General features: G+C 42.8%; 2 protein-coding genes across 2 annotated transcripts in view; both read right to left on the minus strand.

Moving 5' to 3' along the window:
* Nucleotides 1-4,350: 4,350 nt before the first annotated feature.
* On the minus strand, nucleotides 4,351-23,844 carry LOC121929039 (cyclic AMP-dependent transcription factor ATF-6 alpha-like). Its single transcript, XM_042464361.1, has 10 exons — nucleotides 23,723-23,844; nucleotides 16,975-17,051; nucleotides 15,530-15,617; nucleotides 14,405-14,499; nucleotides 13,961-14,090; nucleotides 12,348-12,554; nucleotides 10,087-10,307; nucleotides 7,180-7,365; nucleotides 6,265-6,356; nucleotides 4,351-4,474 (listed from the first exon to the last, which is right to left on the minus strand). Exons 1-10 carry the CDS (start codon nucleotides 23,757-23,759, stop codon nucleotides 4,351-4,353), a joined length of 1,257 nt encoding a protein of 418 aa, XP_042320295.1. The 5' UTR covers nucleotides 23,760-23,844.
* A 3,511-nt stretch (nucleotides 23,845-27,355) lies between these two features.
* LOC121929424 (P-selectin-like) overlaps nucleotides 27,356-27,543 on the minus strand; it is a 22,865-nt gene continuing 22,677 nt past the window's right edge. The window contains exon 6 of the mRNA XM_042464982.1: nucleotides 27,356-27,397. The gene's annotated coding sequence lies outside the window, so the exon portion shown is untranslated. The remainder of the gene's footprint in view (nucleotides 27,398-27,543) is intronic.

Here is a 27,543-nt window from a genome sequence, read left to right on the forward strand (position 1 = left end):
GTGTATTTATTTATTTAATGTCAGGCCAATTTATAAGAACAGGTTTTTAAAACTAGATTCAGTCTTTCCAGGAGCAGATTTTTCCTTCAGAATTGTTCTTTGTCAATGTATCACAGAATCATAGAGTTATAGAGTTGGAAGGGGTCCCAAAGGCCATCCCTTACAACCAAAGCAATCCCAACAGATGGCCATCCAATTTCCAAAGAAGGAAACTCTACCGCTTTCTGAAACAGTGTATTCCACTGCTGGATGTAACTTACAAGAAAAGAAGTTGAGAAAAGGCATACAACTACACTTGTCCCGCCTGATTCGTGGGGATTCGTTCCACCCTCACCCCTTCCCCCATGAATCAGAAATATCGCCTTAAGGCCTGTTCTTTTTGGTTGCTACTGACATTTCTTTCTCTGGGAACTTAGGGAAGTACAGCTACAACAGATAACACAGTTCTGAGGGAAGAACAGAAAATAGATGAATTTAGTTTTGCTACGCAATAGCAAAAAAACCATGTGATGTAGTAAGCAAAACTTATCAGCCAATCAGGAGTTAGTGAGCACGCAGTGTCCATGAGTTTAGGCTATGTCTGTATGTAGGATACAGTCTTCCAGTCACATCTTGCTCTGATATCATAGACACAGCTAACATGGCTCTTGAACAGGGAAATTCTAATGAAACCTGCATACAGAATTTAGAACAAATGAATATGTTTCAAACAAGATGGAGGATTTGGAAAACAGAAATACACGCTTAAATATTAGAATCTGCAGAATTCCTGAATGGGTGGAGCAAAACAACATGATTCCATTTCATGGCAGAGTAACACCTATTCAGGACTCAATCTCCTATCCACTTACATAGAACGAACACATCAAACATCAGCTCTCAACCCGAGGCAAAATACGCTCCCCAGAGACATAATCGTACACTTTGCACATTATTAAAAAAAAAACCACAAATAGTGAAGAAGCTTACCAGCAATATACCAAGATGTCTCTTCTGAAACATCAAGAAAATGCCAGAGTTTAAAACCCTTTACCTCTCTACTCCAACAAGCAAGCATGTGGGTTGGACCTAATAGTCTTTCACAATAACTCTTGTCATGACCACTACAACTAAAACTCATCTACTTCACACATGTGGAGGCTTAGACATTAAAGTGCCCCAGGAACTTGAGAGAGAGGTAAAGAATAATGTCTCATCTTCAACTGCACCCAAGCCTGAACAAACAACCAAATCCTGGATGACAGCAAAACAAGGAAAACACAATCATCTCGGTGGGCCTACACTAGTCACACTATCAAAGTGACTCTGATCGAATTTCAACTCAAAATAATAATAATAATAATAATAAAATAACCAGAGAAGAGATCTTCTGACATCATAAAGTGGATAGCTAAACATAACTACTTTCACCCTGAATTTCACCATGCATCAACTTCTGGTTTCTCTCCAACAATCTCCCCCCTCCCCGCCATCTAGTCTCTCTCCCCCTTCATCTTCCCACCCTAATCTTAGTGACTGATGGCTGCCATATTTGAAAAGAATAGGCTTCCCACTAACAACTGTTAATTATTTTCAATTCTCAAGATGACATTTTACATGGAAATAGCCTCACTCTAAACTGCATCCATATTGTTTCAACTCTCTTTCTATCAACAATCCTTTCCCACCCTACTCCTTGTTCTATCACAGTGATTCCCAAAGTGGTCCAGGTGGACCCCCAGGGGTCCACGGGAGACTCAACGGGGGGGGGTCTATGTTGGCATGGAAAAAAATGGGGGTTCACAAGTTGTAAGTGGGGGTCCACGGAAACAGGGCCGGCTCATCCATATTATAGGCAAACTAAGTGGCTGCCTAGGGCGCCAATCTCTAGGGGGCGCCAGAGAGAGAGAAAGAAAGAGAGTGCCTTATCACTATTACCGAAATGCCACCATAATGCTGCCATTCCCTCTTTTACTCTCCTGAATGCCAATGGGCCTTGTTACATCTCCTGCTCTGGCACTAATGTCAATGTGCCACCATTTTCTGCTTTTGAATGCAATTCACCTTTTACTCGTGCTGGTAACTGCCTTCTTATATGGAAAACAAAAACAACCTACCTTAACAGCTCTCTTACTTACTAATCTTTCCCATCTCTTAGATAGGTTTCTTTAAATCTATCTAAGATTTAAATCCTCCAATTTACTCTTTCCTCTTCTTTTGACTTGGAGGACAAAATTGGGGGCATACTTATCAAATTTGCAGATGACACTAAATTAGGGGGAGTAGCTAATACCTCAGAGGACAGGATCAAAATTCAAAATGACCTGAATAGACTAGAAAGCTGGGCCAAAGCTAACAAAATGAAATTCAACATGGAGAAATGTAAGGTACTGCACTTAGGGCAGAAAAATGAAATGCACTGATATAGGACAGGTGACAACTGGCTGAACGAAACTAAGTGTGAAAGGGGTCTAGGAGTCCAAGTACACCACAAGTTGAACGTGAGTCAACAGTGCAATGTGGCAGCTAACAAGGCCAATGCAATTTTAGGCTGCAGCAATAGAAGTATAATGTCTAGATCAGGGGTAGGCAACCTGCGGCCCGCGGGCCGGATGCGGCCCGGCAAGGCCTTGGGACCGGGCCTAGCCCGGTCCTGCCGCCGATTGCCGCCGGGGCCTTTTGCTTCTCGCGCGCAGGGTCAGGGGAGGCAATTGTCTATAGACGCCTCAGAAACATGCATTTATATTAACATTTTTTAAAAAACCAGCAAATTTTTTTGCGTGTTCTCCACTTTTTTAAAAAAAGTGTCCACCATTTGAAAATGTTGTCCTATATTTGTCCCAGTTTATTTATTTATTTAAATTTTTTAAAAAATATTTAATTATTTAGTTTTTGGCTTTGGTCCCCCAGTTGTCTGAGGGACAGCAACCCGGCCCCCGGCTCAAAAAGGTTGCCTACCCCTGGTCTAGATCAAGGGAATTAATAGTGCCACTCTATTCTGCTTTGGTGAGGCCTCACCTGGAATATGGTGTCCAGTTGTGGGCACCACAATTCAAAATGGATGTGGAGAAACTGGAGGGCAACTAAAATGGTGAAGGGTCTGGAAAACATGACCTACGAGGTAGCTGGGTATGTTTAACCTGGAGAAGAGAAGGTTAAAAGGTGATATGATAGCCCTGTTTAAATATTTGAAGGGATATCATATTGAGGAGGGAGCAAGCTTGTTTTCTGCTGCTCCAGAGACTAGGACCCGGAGCAATGGATGCAAGCTACAGGAAAAGAGATTCCACCTCAACATTAGGAGCAACTTCCTGACAATAAGGGCTGTTCAACAGTGGAACAAACTCCCTCGGAGTGTAGTGGAGTCTACTTCCTTGGAGGTCTTCAAACAGAGGCTGGATGGCCATCTGTCGGGGATGCTTTGATTTAGATTTCCTGCATGACAGGGGGTTGGACTGGATGGCCCTTGCAGTCTCTTCCAACTCTATGATTCTATGATTAAGTTACTACTGAGATCTTTGCTCCTACAATCTAACAGTAATAATGCTCACCCCTCCCCTTCACACACACACCCCTGAGGAGATCACCATTTAATAGCTCGATTCAGGCGTGGGACACACTCCATACATTCTTCCTCTTGGTTTGTTGTTACTAACTGTTGTTGCAATTATGTTAAATTTAACTGTACTTCTGGGCTTTGGGATATATATCTTTTAGGTTTGAGTCTCACGATTCCCCTTCTCCCACCCTTAAAATGTTAATAGTTACCTTAAAAAACTGTCTTTTTACAATAAATACATAGAAGGAGTACAGTATCGCCATCTCTCTTCAATACTGAATACAGTACACAACTGAAAACTGAATCTAATAATCAATCCAAAAGTGTCCTACCACATCTTAGACCTGTTTTCTGGCAGGTTGCCAATAACCACCACTATAATAAAAACCTCCTTAAATGAACTAATACTACCTGGCTACAGGTACACCAAATTGCTGCCTTTGCATCACACCTAGCCTCAGCAGGAGAAAACCCACATCCGCTCTCCTTTTTTTGAAAATTTTTGTATGAACACTGCATCTCATAATAAAGGGACGGCAGCAAATTGAATAAATAAAGTCAGAGAAAGCAGAGGAGACAGACATATGACCTTTTCCTGGGCAAGGCAAAAAGCTGAAGCAGGAGGAGATGAGGACCACTCATTTTAGGCGATGCAATATCTTGCCTAGCCTGGGCAGAGACAAGAATTAACCCATTAATGGATGGCTCTTTCTCCACTGACTGAGAATTATAAAACATCCCTACCATAATCATTTACTATGCATGTACAAGATACTATATATTGGAAGCCAGAAGCTTGTACACATTTATGCTCACCGATCATTACTTCTGTCATCTGTTCCCTGAGGTACACCTGCAGAGAATTCAAGAAGATGCCTGCTCTGGTGAGCAGGGTTAATATGAAGTTCATCAGAAGTGGAGCCCCATTCAAGCACTCTAGAAAGAAAAGGTAAAACAAATAAATCTTATCACAGATTCCTTTGGCAAGCAAAGATATAGCCATGTTAGTCTATAAAATCAGTATGTAGAGAGAACTTGTAGCACCTTTGAGACTAATTGAAATAAAGAAGTTGGCAGTATGAGGTTTCGTAGACTTCCTTCTACCAGGGACCAGGGACTGACATATATATGCCATCGGTAGGTGAGAATGTCAATTCAAATTCAAAATCCTTTGTGTATGGAAATTAAGTAACAAGTCCAGTTTTAACAATAGTCGTTAGCGAGACCTTGTGAACTGGTCAATGTGTACGGAAACGAAGAGGCAAGACCAGTTTGGCTTTTGGAAACTAGCCAGTGTAGGTGAAGGGAATAGGCAACCATAGAATGTGTAGAAAAAAATTTAACAGAAGAGAAAGATAAATTGATTCAAATAGTGAAATGGGCTAAAAATTCTGGATATGTCATTCAAATGACACAATGGGAAAAGGTCTGGAGAAATACAAGCTCACAGTCTCTCAAAATCTACGAGAAAACTTTTATAAAATGTTTTTCCAATGCTACCTCACACCTGAAAAAAATTCAAAGATTTATAAAACCAAAAAGAATTTATGTTGGAAATGTAAAAAAGAAGTCAGAACTTTCTATCACTGCTGGTGGACATGCAAATGGGTAAAGAACTATTAGAAGACAATAAATGAACAAATCAATATAATTCTAAAGAACAAATTAGATTAAAACCAGAATGTTATCTGTAAGGAATATTTGAGGAGGATATAAAAGGGGAAGAGGAGAAAATTATGTATTATATGGTGACTTTAGTTAGAATTTGTTTTGCACAAAAATGCAAAAATGAAACCTGTCCAACAACTGAGGATTGGTTAATGAAATTATATGAAGGAATAGAGATGGATATACTTACACAAGTTATAAGAGATAGATCGAAGAAACAAGTGATAGAAGAGTGGGGAGAGATTATCAAGTTCTTAAAACAGAGATGGGGTAAAGTAGCAGTAATAAATTTGGAATGAAGGAAAGCTAGATTGAGATCAATAAGGATCTAAATAATTTGAAAGAACTATGGGTAGTTGGATCCACTACAAAAAATAAGTAGATGTAAGAAAGACAAGTAGGTACAACGACAGACAGTAAATTGGCAGGAAGGAAGTCAGTATGAATGAGATGAGGTTTTTGAAATTGAAGATGAAACAGTTAGGTAAAGAAGAGTCGAAGGAGGGGGTAGAATATATTGGTTTAGGTAAGTGTGAATGGTAGATGTAAATAGGAAGATAGGAAAGCTGAAGGAGGAGGAGAGAGAGTAAATGGCAGAAAGAACTTGGGAAGGTTTTAAGTGGAAGGATTGTATGTATGTAAGGATAGTAAGGAAAGAGAGAAGGAAGAAGACTTTTTTTCAATTTTTCAATTTGATTGATATGCATAATTAAAATTGTGGTTAAAGAATGTATGACTGATACGTATAAATGTATGTATAAATATATATGTATGTCTGTGGATAATTTTAATAATAAAGATGTTTTTAAAAAAGGAAAGTAATAAATGTTTTGAACAACCTTAACCTTTTAACTTTTGAAATCTGGGCAAAAAAACAAAGACTACATCATTTAGGCTATTCTGTTCTTTTACTTGGTATGCATTTTGTACAGTGACTTTTACTTGCCCAACAGTCCTTTCCATATCGTCCACAAGAAATGTCTCATGGACTGATAATGTGACATGTGACAACATGCTAAGGGACCCAAGCTTCCCAAAGGCATTGAAAGGAGCCTCACCTTAGTTTGTCATGATTCAGTATTACAAAAGTGAGCAGCACCATCACACAGAGTGCTCTTCTCTTTGAAGGGGAGCTCTTGAGACTCTGGTTCTGGAGAAAAAAAAAAGCACATTCAGAGAAAGTAAATATCTTCTAACATTGCTTTCAACATTCCAGATTCTATTATAGTCTTGTTATTACTGCCACAAAGGGCTAGCCACCTTGACTATTTATAGCCTTTTAAATAACATTCCCAATTCCCACGTACTCACTCTAATGCTGCACACAGCACTACATGTCATTCAGAGTAACAACAACATTGTGAATGGTACCCTGACTGGGTGTCAAAAGGAGAATCACAAAGAGGACACATGCTGTCCAATGTCTTCAGGACTGCACAAATGATTCAAACATCTCGGCTGTGAAAGCCCACAGAGCGGCTTAAATGAGCAACAACCATTCAGAATCTCAGAGGCTGCTAATTTAGCACAAATAGTGGCCAAGATTTGGCCACTGACACTCCATAATATATCTCACTAGGAAGTTAGATGTCACTCACATCCAGCTCTTCTTCCTATCTCATGTAATAAAGATCCTAAGCCAGGGGTGGGATATTTGTAGCTCTTCAGGTATTGTTGGACTCTACTCCCATTTTTCCATTGGATATGCTTTTTATGGCTGATGGGAATGGGAGTCCCACAGCATTTGAAAGACCACAAGTTACTCATGCTTTTCTTTAGTTTTGGTTCCAGTAATAGTAAGTGCAGTAATAGAGGATGCAGTGTGGCTAACTAAATTCAAATCCGCACAAAGCAGAGATCTGAGTGGTTGGCAAATCCAGTAATCTTGACATTTATTTTATACAGGGTCTCTTGCCGGCAGGACGCAAAATACTTCAACATGCATTTTTCACAACCAGCACACCAGCACACACCTCCTCTGCCAGATCATCCAGCTGCCTCTTCAGGGAGCAATTCTCTCTCTTAAGATGCTCGTTTTCCAACAAGGCTGAATTTAGCCTAGCCTCCAAGCTCAGCATATATTCCTTTTTTTTCCTGCGTGACTGACATGCTGATTCTCGATTTTTTATCATACGTTGTTGTCGTTTCAGAACATTCATCTATAGATGAAGACAGGAAAACTTTTAGGGCAAAAAGTGCTGCCACACTTGCAAAAAGAAATGGGGAAGGACATTTCATAAGTCACTGGTAATGGCGCAACTTTTTTTTAAAGGAAAGGAGAGCATGGTTTGAGTACTGGACTGCAGCTCTGGAGACCAGGGTTTGATTCCCCACTCTGCCATGAAATCCACTGGGTGGCAATGGGGAAGTCACATGTTCCCAGTCTCAAGAGAAGGCAATGGCAAACCTCCTCAGAATGAATACTGCCAATAAAACCCCATGACAGGTTTACATTAGAGTTACTATAAGTTGGAAACAACTTGAAGGCACACACAACAGCAACAAGAATCTAATTACAAAAAACAAATGATTTTTAAGATCCTTCAAGGACTCTACAATTTTTCATGTTGTTTTAATTTGTGGTCCGTATTTCAACTTTGTCAAGAAAACATTAACCATGGAAGAAATATTCAGTTAAAAGGCAGAATGTTCTTTGCAGACACACAAAGCTTTATTTAACATTGCATTAATTTGTACTTGACTATCCATGTTCTTCTGGAATACAGCCACCATATACAGTGGTTTTAAGGCTCACCTTCCAATCTAGGCTAATCTAGAATTTAAGAATCTATGAGTTTTATCACAAGTGGCCATTTCCTGTTTCCACTGACAACTGTAGCACAGCACCCAGCAGAGATAAAGTTATCTCAGGCCCCATATAGACAGGTCAAAATAAAGCTGTTTCGAGTCACTTTGGAGGTATGCTGTTTAAATGATGGATGCATCCTAACAGTCTGGAAGCCACAACAAAGGCACGATCCAGTCCTAAGGATTGCAGCGTAGCTTTGGCACAGCTTCCAGACTCTTAGGACGCATGCATCATTTAAAAAGCATACTTCCAAAGTGACCCGAAGCAGCTTTATTTTGGCAGTCTGTATGGTGCCTCAGTTACTGGAAAAGTTAAAGGCCCGTTCCGCACGAGTGTAAAGTACGTCCCCCAGGACGTACTAGGGTTAGGAAAGGGCGTTGCCATCTTGACGTCACAGACACCTAGCGTCCGCACATCGTGCGGCGGAAGTGATGCCACAAGTGCACGACTAGTGACTCGGGGCTTCTCTTTGTTGCATCTGGGAACCGCGCGGTTTGCCCACTGCGGTTCCCAGATGCAGCAACCAGCCGTGCTGGCAGAGCACCCATTTTGGGCACTCTGTAACGCGCCAAAGTTATACAATAAGTTTGGAAGCAATGAACACATCTCTCTAAAGACACACAATATACAATCTGTTATACAAACTGTTTCCTTGTCTGAAAATGTGTTGGAAGGATATCACCTCTCCTCCTTTGAGGAATAGAGTTTGAAACTGACCAATGGCATGAGACATAGTTATGTTTCAGTATCACTGAATTTCATGCAATTCAGCAAATTAGATGTGGGTGCTTTTTCACTGGAACCCTCTTTCTTGTCCATATTTGAGGTCTCCCCTCATGTCACCTGACATTGCAGTGTATGATTAACTGCCTGTTACTTGGGCCAAAGCAGGAAGTGTTCTTGGACTAGTAAAGAGAAAGGAACTTTTTTGTTTCTCTGCTATGCTAGAATGTGGGGGTCATTTCTTGTCACTGTTATTTTCTGTTGTTATGCTTATAGTTTGGTGACAAACTGAAGCCATAGTGCCAATTTGTATCCAGAAGATATCCTGAAAAAAATGTTCTGCAACATGAGCAGGTAAGAAAAGTTCCCCAAATCAAATTCTCAACTTGAGGGGATGTAGGAATGGAAGTCTCATTGGATCCTGCCAGTCTCACTGATCTATGATGGGCTGGCTAAAGTGTTAAGGATGCAACCAGCAGGACCTCCTTGCTCCACCATTAAAATGGGTGGCTTAGTGGCTAAGATGCCAGTTCTGATGATTGGAAGATCAGAAGGTTGGCAGTTCAAGGCCTGAGTGCTACATGATGGGGTGAGCTCCTGACACTACTCCCAGCTTCTGCCAACCTAGCAGTTTGAAAGCATGCAAATGCAAGTAGACAGATAAGTATCACTTAAATGGGAAGGTAATGGCGTCCGGTGCAGTCATGCTGGCCACATGACCACCAGAGCAGTCCTCGGATAACGTTGGCTCTTCGACTTAGAAACTGAGATGAGCACTGCCCCCTACAGTGCTCATGTCAAAATACCTTTACCTTTTTAAAGACCAAACATAGCTGGTGATCACCAAACCAGGGAGTCAGTGGTTTAATTATTGCTGAACTGACAAATTTACATCTAAAAAGGGATTTTAGCACTGATTTGGCATCAAAATTGTACCATGATCAAATGCTCCTCAGTGAAAGAACAAAAATAAAAATTCTTCTACACATAAACACAGAGTAAGAAAGAGATTTGGTCTAGCGTCACCTTCTCTCTGTCACATGCAGAGGAGTGTTCAAGCAAGTTTGAAGTAATACAAAACTTAGGTTCCAAGCATTCTAAAGATAGCATCTGTTTATCTTCCATTGTCCTCCTCCTCTGCATTAAGGAGCGCTACAAGCTTGTGGTATTATTCAGAAATGGAAACAGTAGGCATGCCAAATTCACTAGCAGACTATAAAATGTGCTGAATTATAAGATCATAGCTAATGGTTGCCTACAAATTTATTGGAATCCTAAAAGGAGAATTGGAACAATACAGTATAAGCTCTCCAGCTTGGATGGGCAATTCAAAATGGAAAAAACTTACATCCATGCAAGTATTTTCAGGAGCAGAATGAAGAGCAGACTTAGGTTCTGCTATGTTTCCACTCGCCAAACTTTTCCCTGCAGTTTGTGACAATACATTGACAGTGTGACCTGGCAGTGATGTGACTCCACCAGTGACAGCAATGGTTGGACTAGTGGCAGGAAGGATTCCAGGTGTCTGAAGATGCACCACAGCAGACTGAGAAAGCATCACTGGATGGCCTATGATAGAAACAAAGAACACTGCAATTATGGGATGAACTAGGTTTCTGCAGAAAGGGATGAAAGAAACACTTACCCTCCTATAGCTTTGTCAATCTAAGAGAACATTTCACATCTTAGGAAATCAGTCACATAAGAGAGGAACCCACCACTAGTTCAGCAAGACTCTGTCTCTTGCCTGGCATTTAATTGGCATTAGTGATGCCATATTGCATGCTACGTTTGAAAGCTTTTTCAGTTTCACATTTGCTTTGCGCTTGGCTATACTGAGTCCAGTACTATATTTTGACAGTGGCCAAACACAAGCAAAAAACAGCAGCAAGATACAATTGCCTACTGCTAACCACTTACTTTTCAATAAGACAGGAGGGAGGAATTAACAGTTTGCCTCCTGCTATGGCCTCAGTTCAGAAGAGAGACATTCACCTGCAATTTTTATTTCCAGGAAGTAATCCACTTATCATTTTTGGCAATAAAAATTGCAGGTGCTAAGAATCATAGAATTTTATGCTACTGCAGCATAAAAAGAAGGGAGGGAGGGGGCGGGGGAAAAGAAATGTAGCAAAAACTTTAAGACTACTTGGTTTTTATTTCTGCAGAACCTTCAGGGATATAAATCCACTTCTTTTGATGCTTACAGCGTGATAATAAATCCTCAGGTATAAAACATATATACGTAGCTGAGGAATGTAATAGGATCCAGAAGGATGCAAGTCTTGACCCTCGCCCTACATTTTCAAAAGGCTGCATATGGAGATACATGTAATTCAGATCTTTACGGCGGTCACTTAATGTTCATGTATGAAAGCCATATATCTGCATACCAAAGTCAGTTCCTTAGGTGAGAAGATTACTTTTGTTACAACAGCAAAAACTCTTCTATTAACATATGTAGTGTGCCATGAACCCATTGTCTTAATTATACTTCTGTCAATGGATTGGAATTTGTAAATATAATTCAAATCAACTGTTTCTCTTTCTAGTCTTCCTCTGTAATTTCCTTGTTCAAGGACTGCAATCTTTAAATCCCATAATGTACATCCAACAAGGCTGAAATGTTCTGTAACTGTTTTTTGGTTACTGATATTTTTAATGTCAAATTTGTGTCCATTTATCCTATTTGTCCAATGCAGAGTGTAGAGAGGCACAGCATAACATATCACATTGGAGGAGAAACATTTTATTAATGATTTTTCCAAAATGACTAAGTTCACAATAAACATTAACAAAAATAAACTTCAACCCACTTTACCACTTGTAAAAGCAGTTTTGTCATCTATGCCAAACAATCCAGGTGTCTAAAGATTTATGTGGGAAAGATAACAAGACCTCTTTAAAATATATAGAAAAATAGTTTTCTTATTATCATTTGTAGGAGTAGTTTTGTCATCTATGCCATACAATGCTAGTGACTAAATTTTTTAAAGATTTCTTTTAAAATGTATAGGCAAACACTTTTCAAATATAAGAAACAATAAATCTCTGTAAATCATTTCTTGGAATATCATTATCCTGCAACAGACCTGAGATTCTAGGTTACAGAAAAAGTGAATAATATTAATGAGAAGACTGTTATAGAAAGATGAAGCAGGCCATAAAAGAGAGAGAGAGAGAGAGAGAGAGAGAGCGACAGACAGACAGACAGACAGACAGACAGACGGTACAGGCCAAAATGCACTGAGCTTTTTCTAAAATAAAGCAGTCATCTACAGAGTACTTTAAGACATGGCTGTAGTTTTCCTGTGTAACATTTTTTAAGTTATTTAACCTAGGGGACAAAAATCCAAACCCATCTAGGGGGTGCAGACAGCATCTACAAAACCAATATTTCCCTCCAGATAATAGTAAAATATGCCCTACATTCCTGGCTGATGAGGCCATTTCAGATGGATACATGTAAAATAGTACTGTTAGTTATTTTTGAATTTTAGATCATCAAGGAAAAAGAGTAGACCATAGGAAAGCTGATGAAAATCCCTCTTCCTCCTATCACCTCACTGCAAACATTTTCCCCATCCACTAAGCCATGCCTGCGCTTACCTTTAGGAGGTGCTGGCTGGATAGAAATAACTGGTTGCTGCTTTGGCAGTGTCACAAGTGTCGGAAGAGCTGGAATAACAATGGCTTTAGCCTGGACACTAAGGCCACCCAGAGACTCCCGAAAGACAGGCAAACATGGCTTGGGCTGAATCAAGGGTTTGGAAACCAGTGGGCTACAGCGATTTGGAGTCACTGATGATCTATTTGCTGGAGAGCAGAAAGGAAATGAATTGAAATTGAGCACACTTATAAAATGGGAAACCATTACACTTAAATCCAACTGCCAGTCCCAACAAAAATAGACAGAGGATGCAACTGAACTGAAGAATGAATGCAGTTTGACACCAGTGGAAGGAAAAAAACCTTAAATACAGTGTTCCCTCCTTATACGTGGATTTGCCATGCACGGATTTGAGCATCTGCAGATGGCAAGCCCATATTGTCCCCCCTCCTCCCTCCGTTCTTCCTCCCTTTCTCTCCTTCCTTCTGTTCTCTCTTCCCTCCCTCCCTCTCTTCCTCGTTCCTTCCTCTCTCCCCTTCCCCTTCTCTCCCTTCTCTCCCTCCTTCCCTGCTTCCTCGGAGGCTTCTGCCCTGGCTTGGCTGCGGGGATGGAGTCTACTGGGGCTGGGACAGGGCCAAGGGTTGAGTTCCAACTTCCAAGGTAGCCCCAGGCCCAGCCAGCAGCCCAGGGCGGAGGCTCTAGGTTTTGAAATCCAAGCCTTGGCTCTGGCTCCCTTGGAACCCTTGCTGCATCCATGCTGGAGAAATCACCCAGTTTCGAACCGCTTTTTAGCATCCTGTCTCAAGGCTATGGAATTCTGGGAGTTGGAGTCTGTTGAGGGGTCCAGAGTTCCGCTCCGGGCCCCACAAAACTCCAATTACCAGAATTCCATAGCCTTGAGACAGAAAAGTGTTAAAACGGTGCCAAACCGGGTGATTTTTCCAGTGTGGATGCAGCATCCTGGCTCAAGGATATGGAATTCTGGGAGTTAGAGTATGTTGTGGGGCAGAACAGAGTGGCACTATTGCTTCTCTTGATTTAGACACAACACTTCTATTGATGCAGCCTAAAATAGCCTTGGCCTTTCTAGCTGCCGCATTACACCGTTGACTCATGTTCAACTTGTAGTCTACTAGGACTCCTAGATCCCTTTCACGTGTTGTCTCCTTAAGGCAGGTGTCCCCCCATCTTATATCTATGCATTTCATCTTTTTCTACCTAAGTGCAGTATCTTACATTTCTTCCTGTTACGTTCATTATGTTAGTTTTGGCCCAGCTTTCTAATCTATTAAGGTTATTTTGAATTTTGATCCTGTCCTCTGGAGTATTAACTATTCCTCCTAATTTGGTGTCATCTGCCAATTTGATAAGCATGCCCTCTATTCCTTCATCCAAGTCACTGATAAAGATTCTCCTTCAGTTCTCTAAACAAGTGCAAATTTATGCAGATCTAAGAGACTGATCATCTAAGACACACAAAATGCACTATTTTCAAGATAGTGCTTGAAATTGAAGAACTCCACTCACCCCCCTCTTCTCCTTATAAAAGAAATATATGCCAGGATTATGGCTTGCATACAAAAGACTGCCAAAGCAAGAACATCATTCACACCTGAGCGCTGCTTAGTCTGGGCCATGGGCTTCTTCTCCTTCTGTTCTTCACATAACGTAAGACTTGGGGAGTCTCTGCTGTACAAAGATACAGGAGATAGTTGGGAATGTGAACCCAACTCTACATCTTCCTGGGAAAGTTAAAACAAATCAAGTATAAAATTATATCCTGTTGCAAAAAGGAGGTAGAAGATAATCACATACCAGCTAAATGCTGTCAAAATCTACAATTCTATGCACTTTGTTTGCTTCATTCCTACTGCTACTGATGTGTAATTCTGGTTGCATCCCAGGTTTTGTTTTGTTTTAAGGAAAGCCCTTGCAGATGTATCCAAAAACCGTACAGTAAATTTTAATTACTTTTTTGCATCTATAAATGAATGATTATTTTGAACCCTGACTTGATTGACTGCATTTGATCAGTCCAAACTATTGGCCTACTTACTGGTACATGCTGAACTGGGGAATCCACAGATAAAGGAGAGGGAACTGAATCTGTTGAAATGGCTGGTGAGAGAGGCTCCACTTTGCAATCTGCATCTACAAAAAGAAAAACAGTATATTCGCAAGATACTACTTCACACTTGTCCAGACTTGTTTTCAGGTAAAACAGCTTCATTTTATACAAGACAAACAAGTGTCCTGAATAAGCACGAAGAGGATGACCTTTCTCTGCCTTCCCCTCAGAGTAAATGCTGCATTTTTTTCTACCAATATAAACACTTTTATTGTCTGTATACATACTTTATAGCTGATATCTAGATGTGAACAAAAAGTAATGAGCTAGTTTATATTCTAAGAAAATTATTTCACAGAGATTAAAACAAACTACACATTTTCAAAAACCTGTTGTATTGCTTTGGAATCAATGGCTTCTTCCATAGTATTCATTTTGTGACTCCTGCATACACACAAAAAAAAAAAACTCCATCAATTTATTTTAAAACCTTTTTTTGCCAAAATCTGGTCAATTTCTCCCCTAAGAAGCTTCGGGGGGGGAGGGGCATGATTCCCATAGTTGGAGATAATCAGAAGTCACTTATATTTTTTGAAGGAGACCAAAAACACAACCAGAGTGGCACAACCTGTCCAACTGTGAGGCTTCTGGCAACATAACTGACCAATTTTGGGCCAAAATAATTTTGGGACCATGGGATCAGTGGCAAACCATGGAAATTTGCTAGACTTATTTTAGCCCAGAGCAAAGTTACCAGATAATCTATTTGCTCATTTCAGCAGTTATAAAAAGTTGCTCCTGACAAGCCAGTAACTTTCACTGGCTATTTGCCAGTGAAATGACCTTTCACATAATGAATTTCCTTCTATAACATCTACTCTAAAATTATTTTTCCATACATTATTGTGCTTATCACTCTAGGATATTCTTGACAATATTTCACTAGAAGAGAAAACACAGTCCTACACAGTTTGGCATTGGCTCTATACTGTGCCGGCTCTTAACTGATTTTTCCTCTGTGTGAAGAATCTTTTGTTTAAAAAGTACACTATCCCTATTTTCAGGATCCAGTATTACAACGTTATTGTGATAAGCAATTTGATCTGAAATTACCTGGTAGGATCTGCTTTAAAATATCCCTTGGGTCTGAGTCCCAAGACATCAAATCTAAATCGAAGTCAAGATCACAAAGGTTGCTCTCCTATAAACCACAAAAACAAAGTTACAGACAAGAAAAGCACAAAAAGCATTGAAGAACAACAAGTGGAAGAAGCAATTTATTTGCCACTATCTATCAAGCAGGCTAAGGTTCCAAGAAGTCCTTTGTTCCAAAAGACTCTGGCTGCTGCTTGAGAGAGCTGTCAATTCTAACACACTCACCCTCTAACATGTCCTCACTTTACTATCTTTACTATGTTCCAACCTACTGATATGGAATCCAAATGAAATAGACAGTACTGCAGGTCTGGTATATAGGACACGTTGTAAGGCCTCTTCAGAAGTGTCCCGACAACTACAAAATGCCTTTCCTACTTTATAATTTTTGTTGGTATCTCAGGGTCCCCAGCTTGGTTTTTTTGGTTTGTTTTTGGCTTTTTGGTGTTGTTGCTGTTGTTTTTTTTTACTAATATTCAATTACTTAATGCAAATGGGAGACTTTGGATTAATAGTTTATTTAATTACTTGTTGCAAGTTCATGAAAACTGCCTAGAGTGCACTGAACATAGTCTGTCTCTTTTACATCCTAGTAAAACAAAAAAGGTCCAATTTTGTGAATTGCCAAGTTATGTCTTAATAAAGGATTAAAATTAAGAATTATCAAATTGTTATTTTAATGTTATTGAATCTTCAGACCATTTGTTCTGGAAGATTTTGAAGCTCTAGATGTTCAGAATTTAGAATTACAGTTCTCAACATAAAATCATTCACAGTCCAAGAATGGTCTGCAAAAACAGTTCTCTGGACTAGTTACTGTCCTGTTAAATACAGATGACTACTATAACAGTAATAATATCTTCCACTGGAAACAGTAGAACTTGAGGCAAGCAAGGAATCCACTGAACATCAACTTTAGAAGGGATTCATTACGTACATCTAAAATGCAAAACTGTACATTGTTTCTCTTGTGCATTGAAAATAAATACATGAATAAATTCACATAATACTAACATTTTAAACCATAGTTTGCTGAAAAACTAATCTTGCAGATAAAACAATGTAATCATGGCTTCGAGGACTAATGTCTGGTTTCATTTTCTCTTCTCTTCTGCCAAAAATATGTTTTGCTTTTGTGTGTTTGCCAATGTTGTTTTGCTTCTGTTTGCTGTGGGTACGAGGGTTGTTGTATGTGCCTGTAGGAGTGTTGTGAAGGGGCTATCTGGATGATTTTATAGTAGGGAATGGCCTGTGTTTTGGGGTTGTGCTAAAGAAATATAATTTAACTGTTTCCACATTTAGACAAGTGATGAGCAAATTCATTTTGCACTCAGTCAAGCAGGAATGTGTGCACACAACATAGAACAACAACAACAACAAAATCAGAGGGTTTTGCTACTCACATATGTTTCATTCTCTACATCTAGCTGTAGTTCATTATCCTCTATCAGATCACCAATTTGACTCAAGAGAAAAGAATCTAGGATGTAAACAACATAAGAAGGGCATAAAACATAAAATCAAAAACTTCACAGGGGCTGATATTCAAAACCTCTCAATTACCCAAAGAAATAATTGCCTTTATATCATCCTGCAAGGTACCAATAGGCATTTGATGGCTATTGTGCAAACAAAATGTTGGCCTTTGATCTGATCACTTATGAAAGTCCATCAATTCTCCAGTCTCTAAGTTCTGCTGGTTGCTGAAGAGAACAAGCAAAAATGCCTCTATTTGATTGTTCCAAACAATTTATACTGCTTGGAAGGTGCAGGTTAAAAAAAACTTTGGGGTAAAGGGTTTCGATCAATAGGTAGATAAAGGATAGTCAACAACACTTTTTTGGCTATATGGGGTCATATAATTTTCAGGCAGAAGGCTCTGTCAACCTCTGAGTATAAATAATGCGTAAATAGGAGTGATGAAGGGAGGGTATTGGCAGTACCTTTCTGTGATATATGCTCCTGTGAGGCAAGAGACTATGCTAATGACAGCAATGCTGGTGGTAGGGTCTCCCATGACAAGCAGGCTTTCGATGAAGAGTCAGACTAAATGTGACAAACAGCTACTGGGATAATACTGCTACAGTATGCCTCAGATAAAATGGCAGTGACACCATAGCTAATACTTACCATAGAATCACAAAGCTGGAAAAGACCACAGGGGCCACCCAGTCAGGGCCAGCTCTAGGTATTTTGCCACCCTAGGCAAGAAATATTTTGGCACCCCTGTCACCCGTCATAATTATTTTCACCCCTTGATTTCCGCTATTTCGTTTGTTAAAGCTAAACATGACATAAACTTAGGTTCCAATCTCTCGTCACAGTAATGAAAATCAGTCAAAAAGCCAATTAAGTTTTTACAGGTTAAAGACTTTTTTTATTGCTGAGATATTTGGAATGGAGACTAATGCACACATATTCCTTTTGCAGGCTGGAAGCATTATTCATTCTAACGATGTGGAAAAATCTGGATCCCATCCCATGAATTTGTGGGGTAGTGGTGGTCCATCTATGACCTCTAAAAACTAAAAATCTTCACCTAAGGGGCAGAAAATATTTTTCTCTGTGTCTCCAACTGATGCAGTGACCAGGGATGGCATCTCTCCTCTAGATGCCTGTCTGGAGTCAATAATGGGCTGGATGAGGGAAAACAGACTCAGCTTGAATCCAGAGAAAACAGAAGTACTCGTGATAGGTTCCCCTGGCCCGGGGATGGAGATTTGTCCACCTGTCCTGAATGGGGTCACGCTTCCCCTGAAGGACTCAGTTCGCAGTCTGGGGGTGCGTCTGGACTCATCGCTCCACCTTACATCTCAGGTGGATGCGACAGTCAGGAGCACTTGTTATCAGCTTCGGCTGATACGCCAGCTGCGACCCTTCCTGGGTCGGGGGGACCTTGAAACAGTGGTACATGCTCTGGTAACCTCTCAGTTGGATTTCTGTAACGCGCTCTACATGGGGCAACCCTTGTACCAAACTCGGAAGCTTCAATTAGTGCAGAATATGGCAGCTAGGTTAGTCACTGGATGCTCCAGGACTAGCCACACAACACCTATTTTACAAGATCTTCATTGGCTGCCCATTTGCTTCCAAGCCCAATACAAGGTGTTGGTTATTACCTGTAAAGCCCTAAATGGCTTGGGCCCAGGGTACTTGGAGGATCGCCTCTCCCCATATAATCCGCCCCGCACTCTCCGATCGGCCGGGAAGCAATTGTTGAGGGTTCCTGATACGAAGTACACCGTGACTGCACAGAGGGTGTTTTCCAACTCGGCCCCACAGCTTTGGAACTCTCTTCCCGGCGAGCTCCGCTCAGTTACCTCCCTTGACCTGTTCAGGAAGAAGCTGAAGACCTTCCTCTTCCAACAGGCTTTCCCCCAGACGCTGTGATTTCTGCTCTCTCCCCGTTACACTAGCATTTTAAGCTAGTTATTGTTGTGGTTTTTAACCTTATAATTTTTATCTTGTTTTTAATACTCTGATGTATTGTCATCGATTTTTATGTGTATGCTGTTTGTAAATTTGTACATTGTGTAGTACCTTTGTTGTAACCCGCTTTGATCTCTTTGGAAAAGCGGGCTATAAATAAACAGTATTATTATTATTATTATTATTATTATTATTATTATTATTAAAAGGGTGTCAAAAGAAAGAGAGGAAAACCAGTACAGTCACCAGGTGAGAGGACCAGGGCTGCTGCCACACTGCAGAATTAATGCAGTTTGACACCATGTTAGGTACCCTTGGCTCCCACAGTGACCGGCTGTCCTAACTGCAAAGGAGGACAAGGCACTGCAAGATGTAGGTCTTTCAAGTAAAATGGAGAACATGACTAAGGCCTTTTACAGACCGCTGGAAAAGGGCGGTCTGGTGGCACCTCCACTTGCTCCACGAGGGAGCCGCAGCTTACATACTGCGCGGCTCCCTGGCGGAGTAAAAAGAAATCCCAAAATGGCTCTTCTTCTTGCAGCACGCTAATGACGCCGCAAGGCGCCAATGGCACACTCGTACGTCGTTAATGCTGTGCGACGTGCGGACACTAGGCATCTGCGACATCAAAATGGCGGCGCCCGTGTAGAATGGGCGCCGCCATTTTGTACGTCCCCAGGACGTACTAGGGTTAGGACATCCGCAATGGACCATCATAAAAGCTAAAGCCCCTCATATAAATATAAATCCATGCGTCTTAGTGATGCTCAAAAGGGAGGACATTTTTGGAATTCCTCCTGGACAGAAGACTGAAATGTAAGATATACCCCCAGAAAATAGGACATCTGGTCATCTTGCTGGTTCCATGCTATGGAGCCCTGGGATTTGTAGTTTGTTGTGGCTCCACTGCTCTCTGACTGAGAAGGCGAATTCTCCTCCAAAAATCCAAATCCCAGGATTCCGTAGCATAGAGCCAGGGCAGTTAAAGCGGTGTCAAATTGAATTATTTCTGCAGTGCAGATGCAGAGAATGAAACAAGGATGGAAATGGCTTCAGGGCGAGAAAGAAAAGACACATAGTAGGCACACCATTTACAGTGCTTTAGAAATAAACTACAGTGGTACCCCGGGATACGAATGCGCCGCCTTACGAAATTTCCGGGTTACGAAAAAAATCAATTCAAAAAAAACTGTTCCGGCTTACGAACGTTTTTTCGGGTTACGAAAAATTTTTTGGTGCTTTTCGGCGCTATTTCACACGAAATCGCGGCTTTTCCCCATTAGCGCCTATGGGTTTTCGGCTTGCGAAGGCTTTTTGGGTTACGAAAGCGGCGGCGGAACGAATTAATTTCGTAACCCGAGGTACCACTGTATAATAATAACAATAACAACAACAACACCAAGAGTGGGCAAGCCACACTCTCTCAGCCTCAGATGAAGGCCATGGCAAAGCTTCTCTGAACTCATATTGCCAAGAAACCCCCATGATAGGTTTGCCTCAGGGCAGGGCAGACCTCCTCCTCTTCCAGAACATGTCCTCCATTCCAACCTTCTGTCCAGGAGGTTTTCTAAAACATCCTCCATTTTGAGCTTGACTAAGAAGCATGCATTTACATTTCTAGGAGTGTTTTGAGTTTTTCTTGAGTCCTGTCCAATCTTTTTCTTGAATGTCTTCCAATTTGTGGTGCCTTCTTTTGTGGTGAAGACATCTGGGAAGAAGACCAAGCTTTTAAAGTGGATTGTTGGAGCCAGTGTAGACTAGTTGTTTGAGCGCTGGACTATGACTCTGGGTTCAAATCCCAGCTCGGCCATGGAAACCCACCAGGTGGGGGCATCACACTCTCTCAGCCTCAGAGGAAGACCATGGCGAGCCTCCTCTGAACAAACCTTGCCAAGGACACCCCAAGAGAGGGTGCCAGGAGGCAGAAAGGACTTGAGGACACACAGCAACAAACAACAACAACAGCAACAAAAAAGGGGGCTGGGAATCAAGAGAAAACGGTGGGTGAGTGGGAAGGGAGGCAAACGTGGGTGGATAGGGAAGGAATATGGCCAAAGTCTGGGAAGGAGAAGTAGTTATGGGGGGGAGGAGAAATGGGGCCATGGAAACCCATTGGGTGATTTTGGGGGAGTCACACTCTCTCAGCCTCAGAGGAAGGCTATGGCAAGCCTTTCCTGAACAAATCTCTCTCTTGGCAAGAGAGAGAGGGAGAGAAGAAGGAAGGAAGGGAAGAAGGAGGGAGGGGGGAAGGAAGGAAGGAAGGAAGGAAGGAAGGGGGAAGAAAGGGGGAGGGAGGGAGGGAAGGGGAAGGGAGGAAAAAAGGAAGGAAGGCAAGAAGGAAGGGAGAGGGAGGGAGGGACAGGAGGAAAGAAAGAGGAAAGGAAGGAAGGAAAAGGAGAGAAGGAAGGAAAGAAAGAAGGGGGAAGGAAAGAAGACAGAGGGAAGGAAGGAAGGAGGGAGAAGGGAGGCACTCTGCACTCCACAACAAACTCCAACTCCCAGAATTCCATAGCCTTGAGCCAGAAAGAGGTAGAGCAGTGCCAAACCGGGTTAATTCTCCAGTGTGGATGCAGCCCAGGAGTTGCAGAGTGCAGTAAACTTCTTCCCTCCTTCCGGCCTCAGCAAGCAGCTCTCTCTTCCTGCCACTCGGAGGCTGGCAGTGCTGCTGGCTGCTCTGTTTGCCTGATTCTATGATCCTCAGGCTAAAGCCACTCTCTCTCTTTCTCTCTCTCTGGCGCCCCCTAGAGGTTGGCGCCCTAGGCAGCTGCCTAGTTCGCCTATATGGACGAGCCGGCCCTGCACCCAGTCCAACCCCTGCCATGCAGGAACACCAATCAAAGCACTTGGCAGAGGAAAGTTAGTACATGGTTAGTACTGTGCAGAGGGAGAGGGTAAAACTCTTTTTGAAGCTCTTTTACCATGAAAACTTTATGATGAGACAATCCAAAATGGGGGAAAAAGATAGTGCCAGAAGGTGATACCCCCAGGTTGGATGATTCCCAATAAGCTACTGGGGTAGAGCATAGGAAGTCTACAAGTAGCACTGTGGCTAATGATGCAACTGGACTCAGGTGAAAAGGATGAGAAGACATGTAGTTGTTGACTGCCCTGAAATTGGCCTTGACTCATGGTGACTCTGTGAATGAAACGTATCAAAACTCTCACCCACCCTGTATTCAACTGCCTGGCGCAGCGCTTGCAAGCTCAGGGCCATGGCCTCCTTGACTGAGACACAGAATCATAGAGTTGGAAGAGACCACAAAGGCCACCTAGTACAACCCCCTGCCATGCAGGAACTCACACTCAAAGTATCCCCAACAGATGACCATCCAGCCTCTATTTGAAAACCTCCAAAGAAGGAGACTCCACCACTCTTCGAGGGAGTGTCTTCCCCTGCCAAACAGCCCTTACTCTTAGGAAGTTCACAGAATCATACAATCATAGAGTTGGAAGAGACCACAGGGGCCATCCATTCCAACTCCCTGCCATGCAGGAAATCAAAATCAAAGCATCCCTGACAGATGGAATCTCTTTTCTTCTAGTTTGAATCCATTGCCACTGGTTCAATTCTCTGGAGCTGCTGAAAACAAGCTTGCTCCCTCCTCAATATGACACCCCTTCAAACAATGGAACAGGGCTATCATATCAGTTCTTAACCTTCTCTTCTCCGGGCTAAACATACCCAGCTCCCTAAGTCATTCTTCATAGGGCAAGGTTTCCAGACCTTTCACCATTTATAAATAAATAAATAAATAAATAAAACTTTTATTTGTATCCCACTTTTCTGTGACGAGACAATCAAAGTGGCTCACAACACATTAAAATCCACATACCATCCAATATCCACCAATCAATTACAGTGTATTTGTCAGTAGCAATCAGCTCTATTCCAAGGATTCAGACAATAGTCTTGGTGAAAGAACAAAAAGACTTTATGGCAGACCAAGGACAATAGTGATCAGCCAGCATTTAAGTTGGTACTAAGCTTCCCTGCCCTCGTCACTATTCACTCATCCCTCCATGTTTGCAGCTTTGATTATTCATGGATTTGATTAATATGTTCCCTCTAGGAATATCTGGGTCCTCCACTGCAACTCTATGGTCAACATTAGCTAAAGGTTGCCCTGAAAGACCTAGAGATTCCTAGGGAGAAGACTCCACTAGGCATTTGTATCTCCTCCATTGCAGTTCTGTGGGCAGTGTCTGTCGGACGTTGACCAGAGAGTTGCACTGGAGGACCTAGAGAGTCCTAGAGAGCTGTCCTCTCAGGTAAAAACATGGTGTTCTTCGTTATTTGTGGTTTCTCCATATTCACGGGGCTCTTGTGCCCCTAACCCTAGTGGAGGGGCAAGTTTATATAGACTGGGGGCACCTAGCAATGTAACATTGCATCCTCCTCCAGGCCTGGTTAGGAAGCCACAGGGTCAGGGAAGACGAGCCCCAGCCCCGGCTGCCAGCCAGCCCTGGCCTGGAGGGCTCTTCAGGGGGACCTGCAGCCTTCCTGGGGCCTCTGTGGGAAAGCTTTAGGGTTTAAAGGGACGCTTTGTCTTTCTTGGAGAGCGAAGCCTCGGCTACAAAGCCCCAGTCCTCCAGGGTCCCTCTGTTGGGTTTCCCAGGCCTCCCTTCCCCTGCCGGACACTGGCTCCACTCAGCCACTTTGGGAAGCCAGGCCCGGGGTCTGCCTGCCTGCCTCCCGAGCCAGAGGCCCCGACCCTCGCTTACCCCACTCGAGGCCCGGTTCCTCCGTCGCCGACGCCATGTCTCGCCTTCTCCGCTTCCGGGATCCGCCGCAGCTCTAGTCCGTATAAACACACGTGTACTTCCTTATAGAGCCCCGCCCCGACTACGGCGCCTTGGAAGAGCCAAGGAACCCCAAGTGGGCGCGGCTCCGCGCGGGGCGGGGCGGGGCCCTTCTTCCACCAGGAGTTCGACCAATCAGCGCCCTCCCCTGACTCTGCGCGAGGAAGAGGGCGGAGCCGTAGAAGCGAGAGGGAAGGAGGGAGGGTTTACGAGGGAAAGGAAAACGTTTTCCTTCTGAGTTCTGGCTGAGCCAAAGGCAAGAGGGAAAGCAGTGGGGCACTTGGACCCCGCAAGAGCTACAGAAACAGTTCCCGGAAGGAGCAGGCTTATTAGCGGGCCAGGAAGCGCCCTCGAGGGAACTTTATTGTATAGCAGTGGTCCCTAAACTGCGCTCTTTAAGGGCTTTTGAACTTCAACTCCCAGAAGCCTCAGCCATGTCGGCCAATAGCTTAGGATTCTGGGAGCTGGAGTCCAAAATGCCTTAAAGGGCACAGTTTGGGGCCATCGGTTTATAGACTTTAGAGGCTGAGGCGTGGCTGAGGGAGAGAGGGAGTTCCGACAGGGGCCCCTCGGTTGTTTTGTTGAGAGGCGGGCGAGGGGAGCAGCCTGGTTAACAGTGCTTCCCAAACTGTGCTCTTGGAGGGTCTTCGGACTTCAGCCCCCAGAATCCCAGGCTATTGGCCCGCGTGGCTGAGGCTTCTGGGAGTTGAAGTCCAAAATCTCTTCAAGGGGACAGTTTGGGGAGCACTGGAACAGGATGCTCTGGCTGTTTCTAATGTTGTGAGCAGTCCTGAATCCCAGTTTTGGGGAAAGGGCAGGATATAAATAAATATGAATATAATAATAATAATTAACGGCCTTTTGGCCAGTTGGTCAGTCTCTTCCTTACAGAGGCCTGAATGTCGGGGGAGAATTAGATTTATCTGCTCTAGGACCAATTTGTTTGTCGTTTCAGTGGTCATTGTAAGGAGGAGACCCCTCCCTCCATCGCATCTGCCATCATAAAGCCTCATAGGGAGAGAAAGGCTGGCCAGCTTCATCAGGCCTGGCCTAAAGCGAGGAGGAGGAGAAGAAGACCCTCCCTCAGTCCATCTGCCATGGCCTCAGAGGGAGAGAAGAACCGCTGGACTTATTTCCCTTCTCCTCTTGTGTCATGCCTTCATAGATTGTAAGCCTGAGGGCAAGGAAATGTCTAATCAGGGACGTAGCCAAGGGGGGGTCCGGCCCCCCCCCCTTAGATAAAATGAATGGTGTGTGCTGCTGTGCCACCGCACCCAAGACCCCATGGTGGCACTTAGTCTGGACCCCCCCTTCCCAAAATCCTGGCTATGTCCCTGGTCTAATTAATTGATCTCTGTAAAGTGCCATGTAAATGTATGGTGCTATATAAACATTAATAATAATAATAGTAGTAGTAGTAGTAATTTAGCTGTCCATGGTATCCTCAGCACTCCACTGAAGCACCACCTCTCAAATGAATTGATTTTCTTAACTGTCCAGCTCTCCCATCCATACATGGCAATAGAGAATGCAAAGGCTTGTATGTTTCCACTTCTGTGACCAGTTGTATATCTTCGCATTTTAGGCTCTTTCGTGGTTCTTTCGTATTCACCCTCCCCACTCTTAAGCTTCTTCTGATTTCCTGTTTCTATCGATGTTTGATCACAGCTATGAGAACTCTTTCACTATTGTCTAGGTTGAATTTGTCTAGATTCTCCATGGTCATTGTTTTTGTTTTCTTTGTTGAGCTGTAAGCTTGCCTTTGCACTTTGTTCTTTGATGTTCCTTAGTACAGTAGTAGCATCTCAGGAAGCAGACTGAAGTCTACAAAAGTCCATGCTGCCAACTTCTTTCAGTTAGTCTCAAAGGTGTTACGAGATCTCGCTACGTACTAATTCTGCGACACAGCTGAGAAATGCAACTTACTGCTGCCGAATTCAGTTCTAATTCGGGATATATCCTGATATTACCACATGCATTTTGCTGCCGATGCTGCCGGCCGGGTGAATCCCAGGTAACTCCCGGCTAGAATCCAAGCTCAGCTGGTCTCTTCAAAACCAGGAAGCTCCCGGCTTTGCAAATTAGTTGGATGAGTTCACAGAATCTGGCCGGAAGTTTACCAGGATTCACCTAGCCGGCAGCAAAACGCATGTGATGATATCAGGATACATCCCAAATTAGCACTGAATTTGGCAGCAGTAAGTCACATTTTTTAGCTGTGTGCTAAACTCCTAATACAGCTGTATCTTTGAATTCTACCAATGTGGTGGTATAGGAAGGCTAAAGGCAACACATGAGGCTGACCTTAGGGATCATATCTAATTATGCAGTGTAAGAAGACTTAATAAGCTGTACAATAATTCCAGATTTACAATTGGTTTTAATATTTTTATGTTATACAGTACATAATTTCAGTATTGGCTACAGCAAGAAGCAAAGTCATATGACACTAGAAAATGACTTCAAGCTATGCAACATACAGATGGTTTGGGAGAGTATGGCAAATTCTGCTGGCAGTCTGGTAGAAGAAAGAGCCAGAATGGTGTAGTGGTTTGGGTGTTGGACTACAACTCTTAAGGCCAAGGTTTGAATCCTTGCTCAGCCATGGGAACCCACTGGGTGACCTTGGGCAAGTCACACACTCTCAGCCTCAGGAAGCCAAAGGCAAAGCCCCTCTGAACAAATCTTGCCAAGAAAAGTGTGAAAGGTTCACCTTTGGGTTGGGAGTCCTTCAAATCAGGAATACCTTGAAAACACACAGCAACAACAATGAGGGGTATAACCAAAAATGGCTTTGGGAAACCTGGTTTCAGTTTATCCAACATGTAAACAGTGGAGCTTTACAGAGCGCCCAAAAAGGACACTTTGCTGGCGCCTGTGTTTGCTGCACCAGGGAACCGCAGGGACAAACTGCGTGGTTCAGCGGTGCAGCAAAAAGAACCCGCAAAAAGCGGGTTTTTTGCGGCACAGTTATGACACCACAAGGCACCAGTGGCACACTTGCGGCATCATAACCGCACCACGACGTGCAGACACAAACGTCCACCACGTCAAAATGGTGGCGCCCATGTGTATAGGGCGCTGCCATTTTGACGTACCCATGCCTGATTGGACGCTGCATCCTTGGCCAACCCCTAGTACGTACTGGGGCCGTGGCAAAGGCCCGTGTAGAACAGGCCTGTGTAATTTCAGATCTTCTCGTACCTAGTATGCAAAATCCTTTTGGTCAGGAATCCTATCCTAGAATGGAACAGAAATAGGAACATAGTTGTTTATGAACTGTTACATGCCTCTTATTTTACTGTTGGTTTGACATTTGTTTTTGTAGTCATCAAATACATTGCTAAAATGTTTGTTATTGAGCATAAATCCAAAACAATGCTCAGAGCTGGCATGGTGTAGCAGTTTGAGTGTTGGACTACGACTCTGGAGACCAGGATTCGATTCTCTGCTGGGCCACGAAATCCACTGGGTGACCACAGGCAAGTCACATTCTCTCAGCTTCGGAGGAAGGCAGTAGCAAACAGTCTTTGAACAAATCTTTCCAAGAAAAAACCATGATGGGGTTGCCTTAGAGTCGCCATAAGTCAGAAATAACTTGAAGACACAAAGCAACAAGAAACCAAAAGAAAAGGTTTAAGAAGCAGTCCTAAGGAACAGAAAGTGAACAGGTGGGGGTCTCTGGTCTGAGAAGCGCCATCTCATACAAAGCCTCTCTGCAGTGTTGCCAACAAGCCTCTAAG

Source organism: Sceloporus undulatus, chromosome 4, assembly GCF_019175285.1.
Source record: "Sceloporus undulatus isolate JIND9_A2432 ecotype Alabama chromosome 4, SceUnd_v1.1, whole genome shotgun sequence".
NCBI lineage: Eukaryota > Metazoa > Chordata > Lepidosauria > Squamata > Phrynosomatidae > Sceloporus > Sceloporus undulatus.

What these genes read in the sequence shown, in the direction of transcription:
- LOC121929039 (XM_042464361.1), bottom strand. Translation starts at nt 23,759, where the DNA reads ATGGCGTCGGCGACGGAGGAACCGGGCCTCGAGTGGG. An exon ending in GGAACCGGGCCTCGAGTGGG is followed by an intron (nt 17,052 to 23,722) that starts GTAAGCGAGGGT and finishes TTTACATCCTAG; the next exon opens with ATTCTTTTCTCTTGAGTCAA. An exon ending in CTGAAAATACTTGCATGGAT is followed by an intron (nt 7,366 to 10,086) that starts GTAAGTTTTTTC and finishes CTTCATCTATAG; the next exon opens with ATGAATGTTCTGAAACGACA.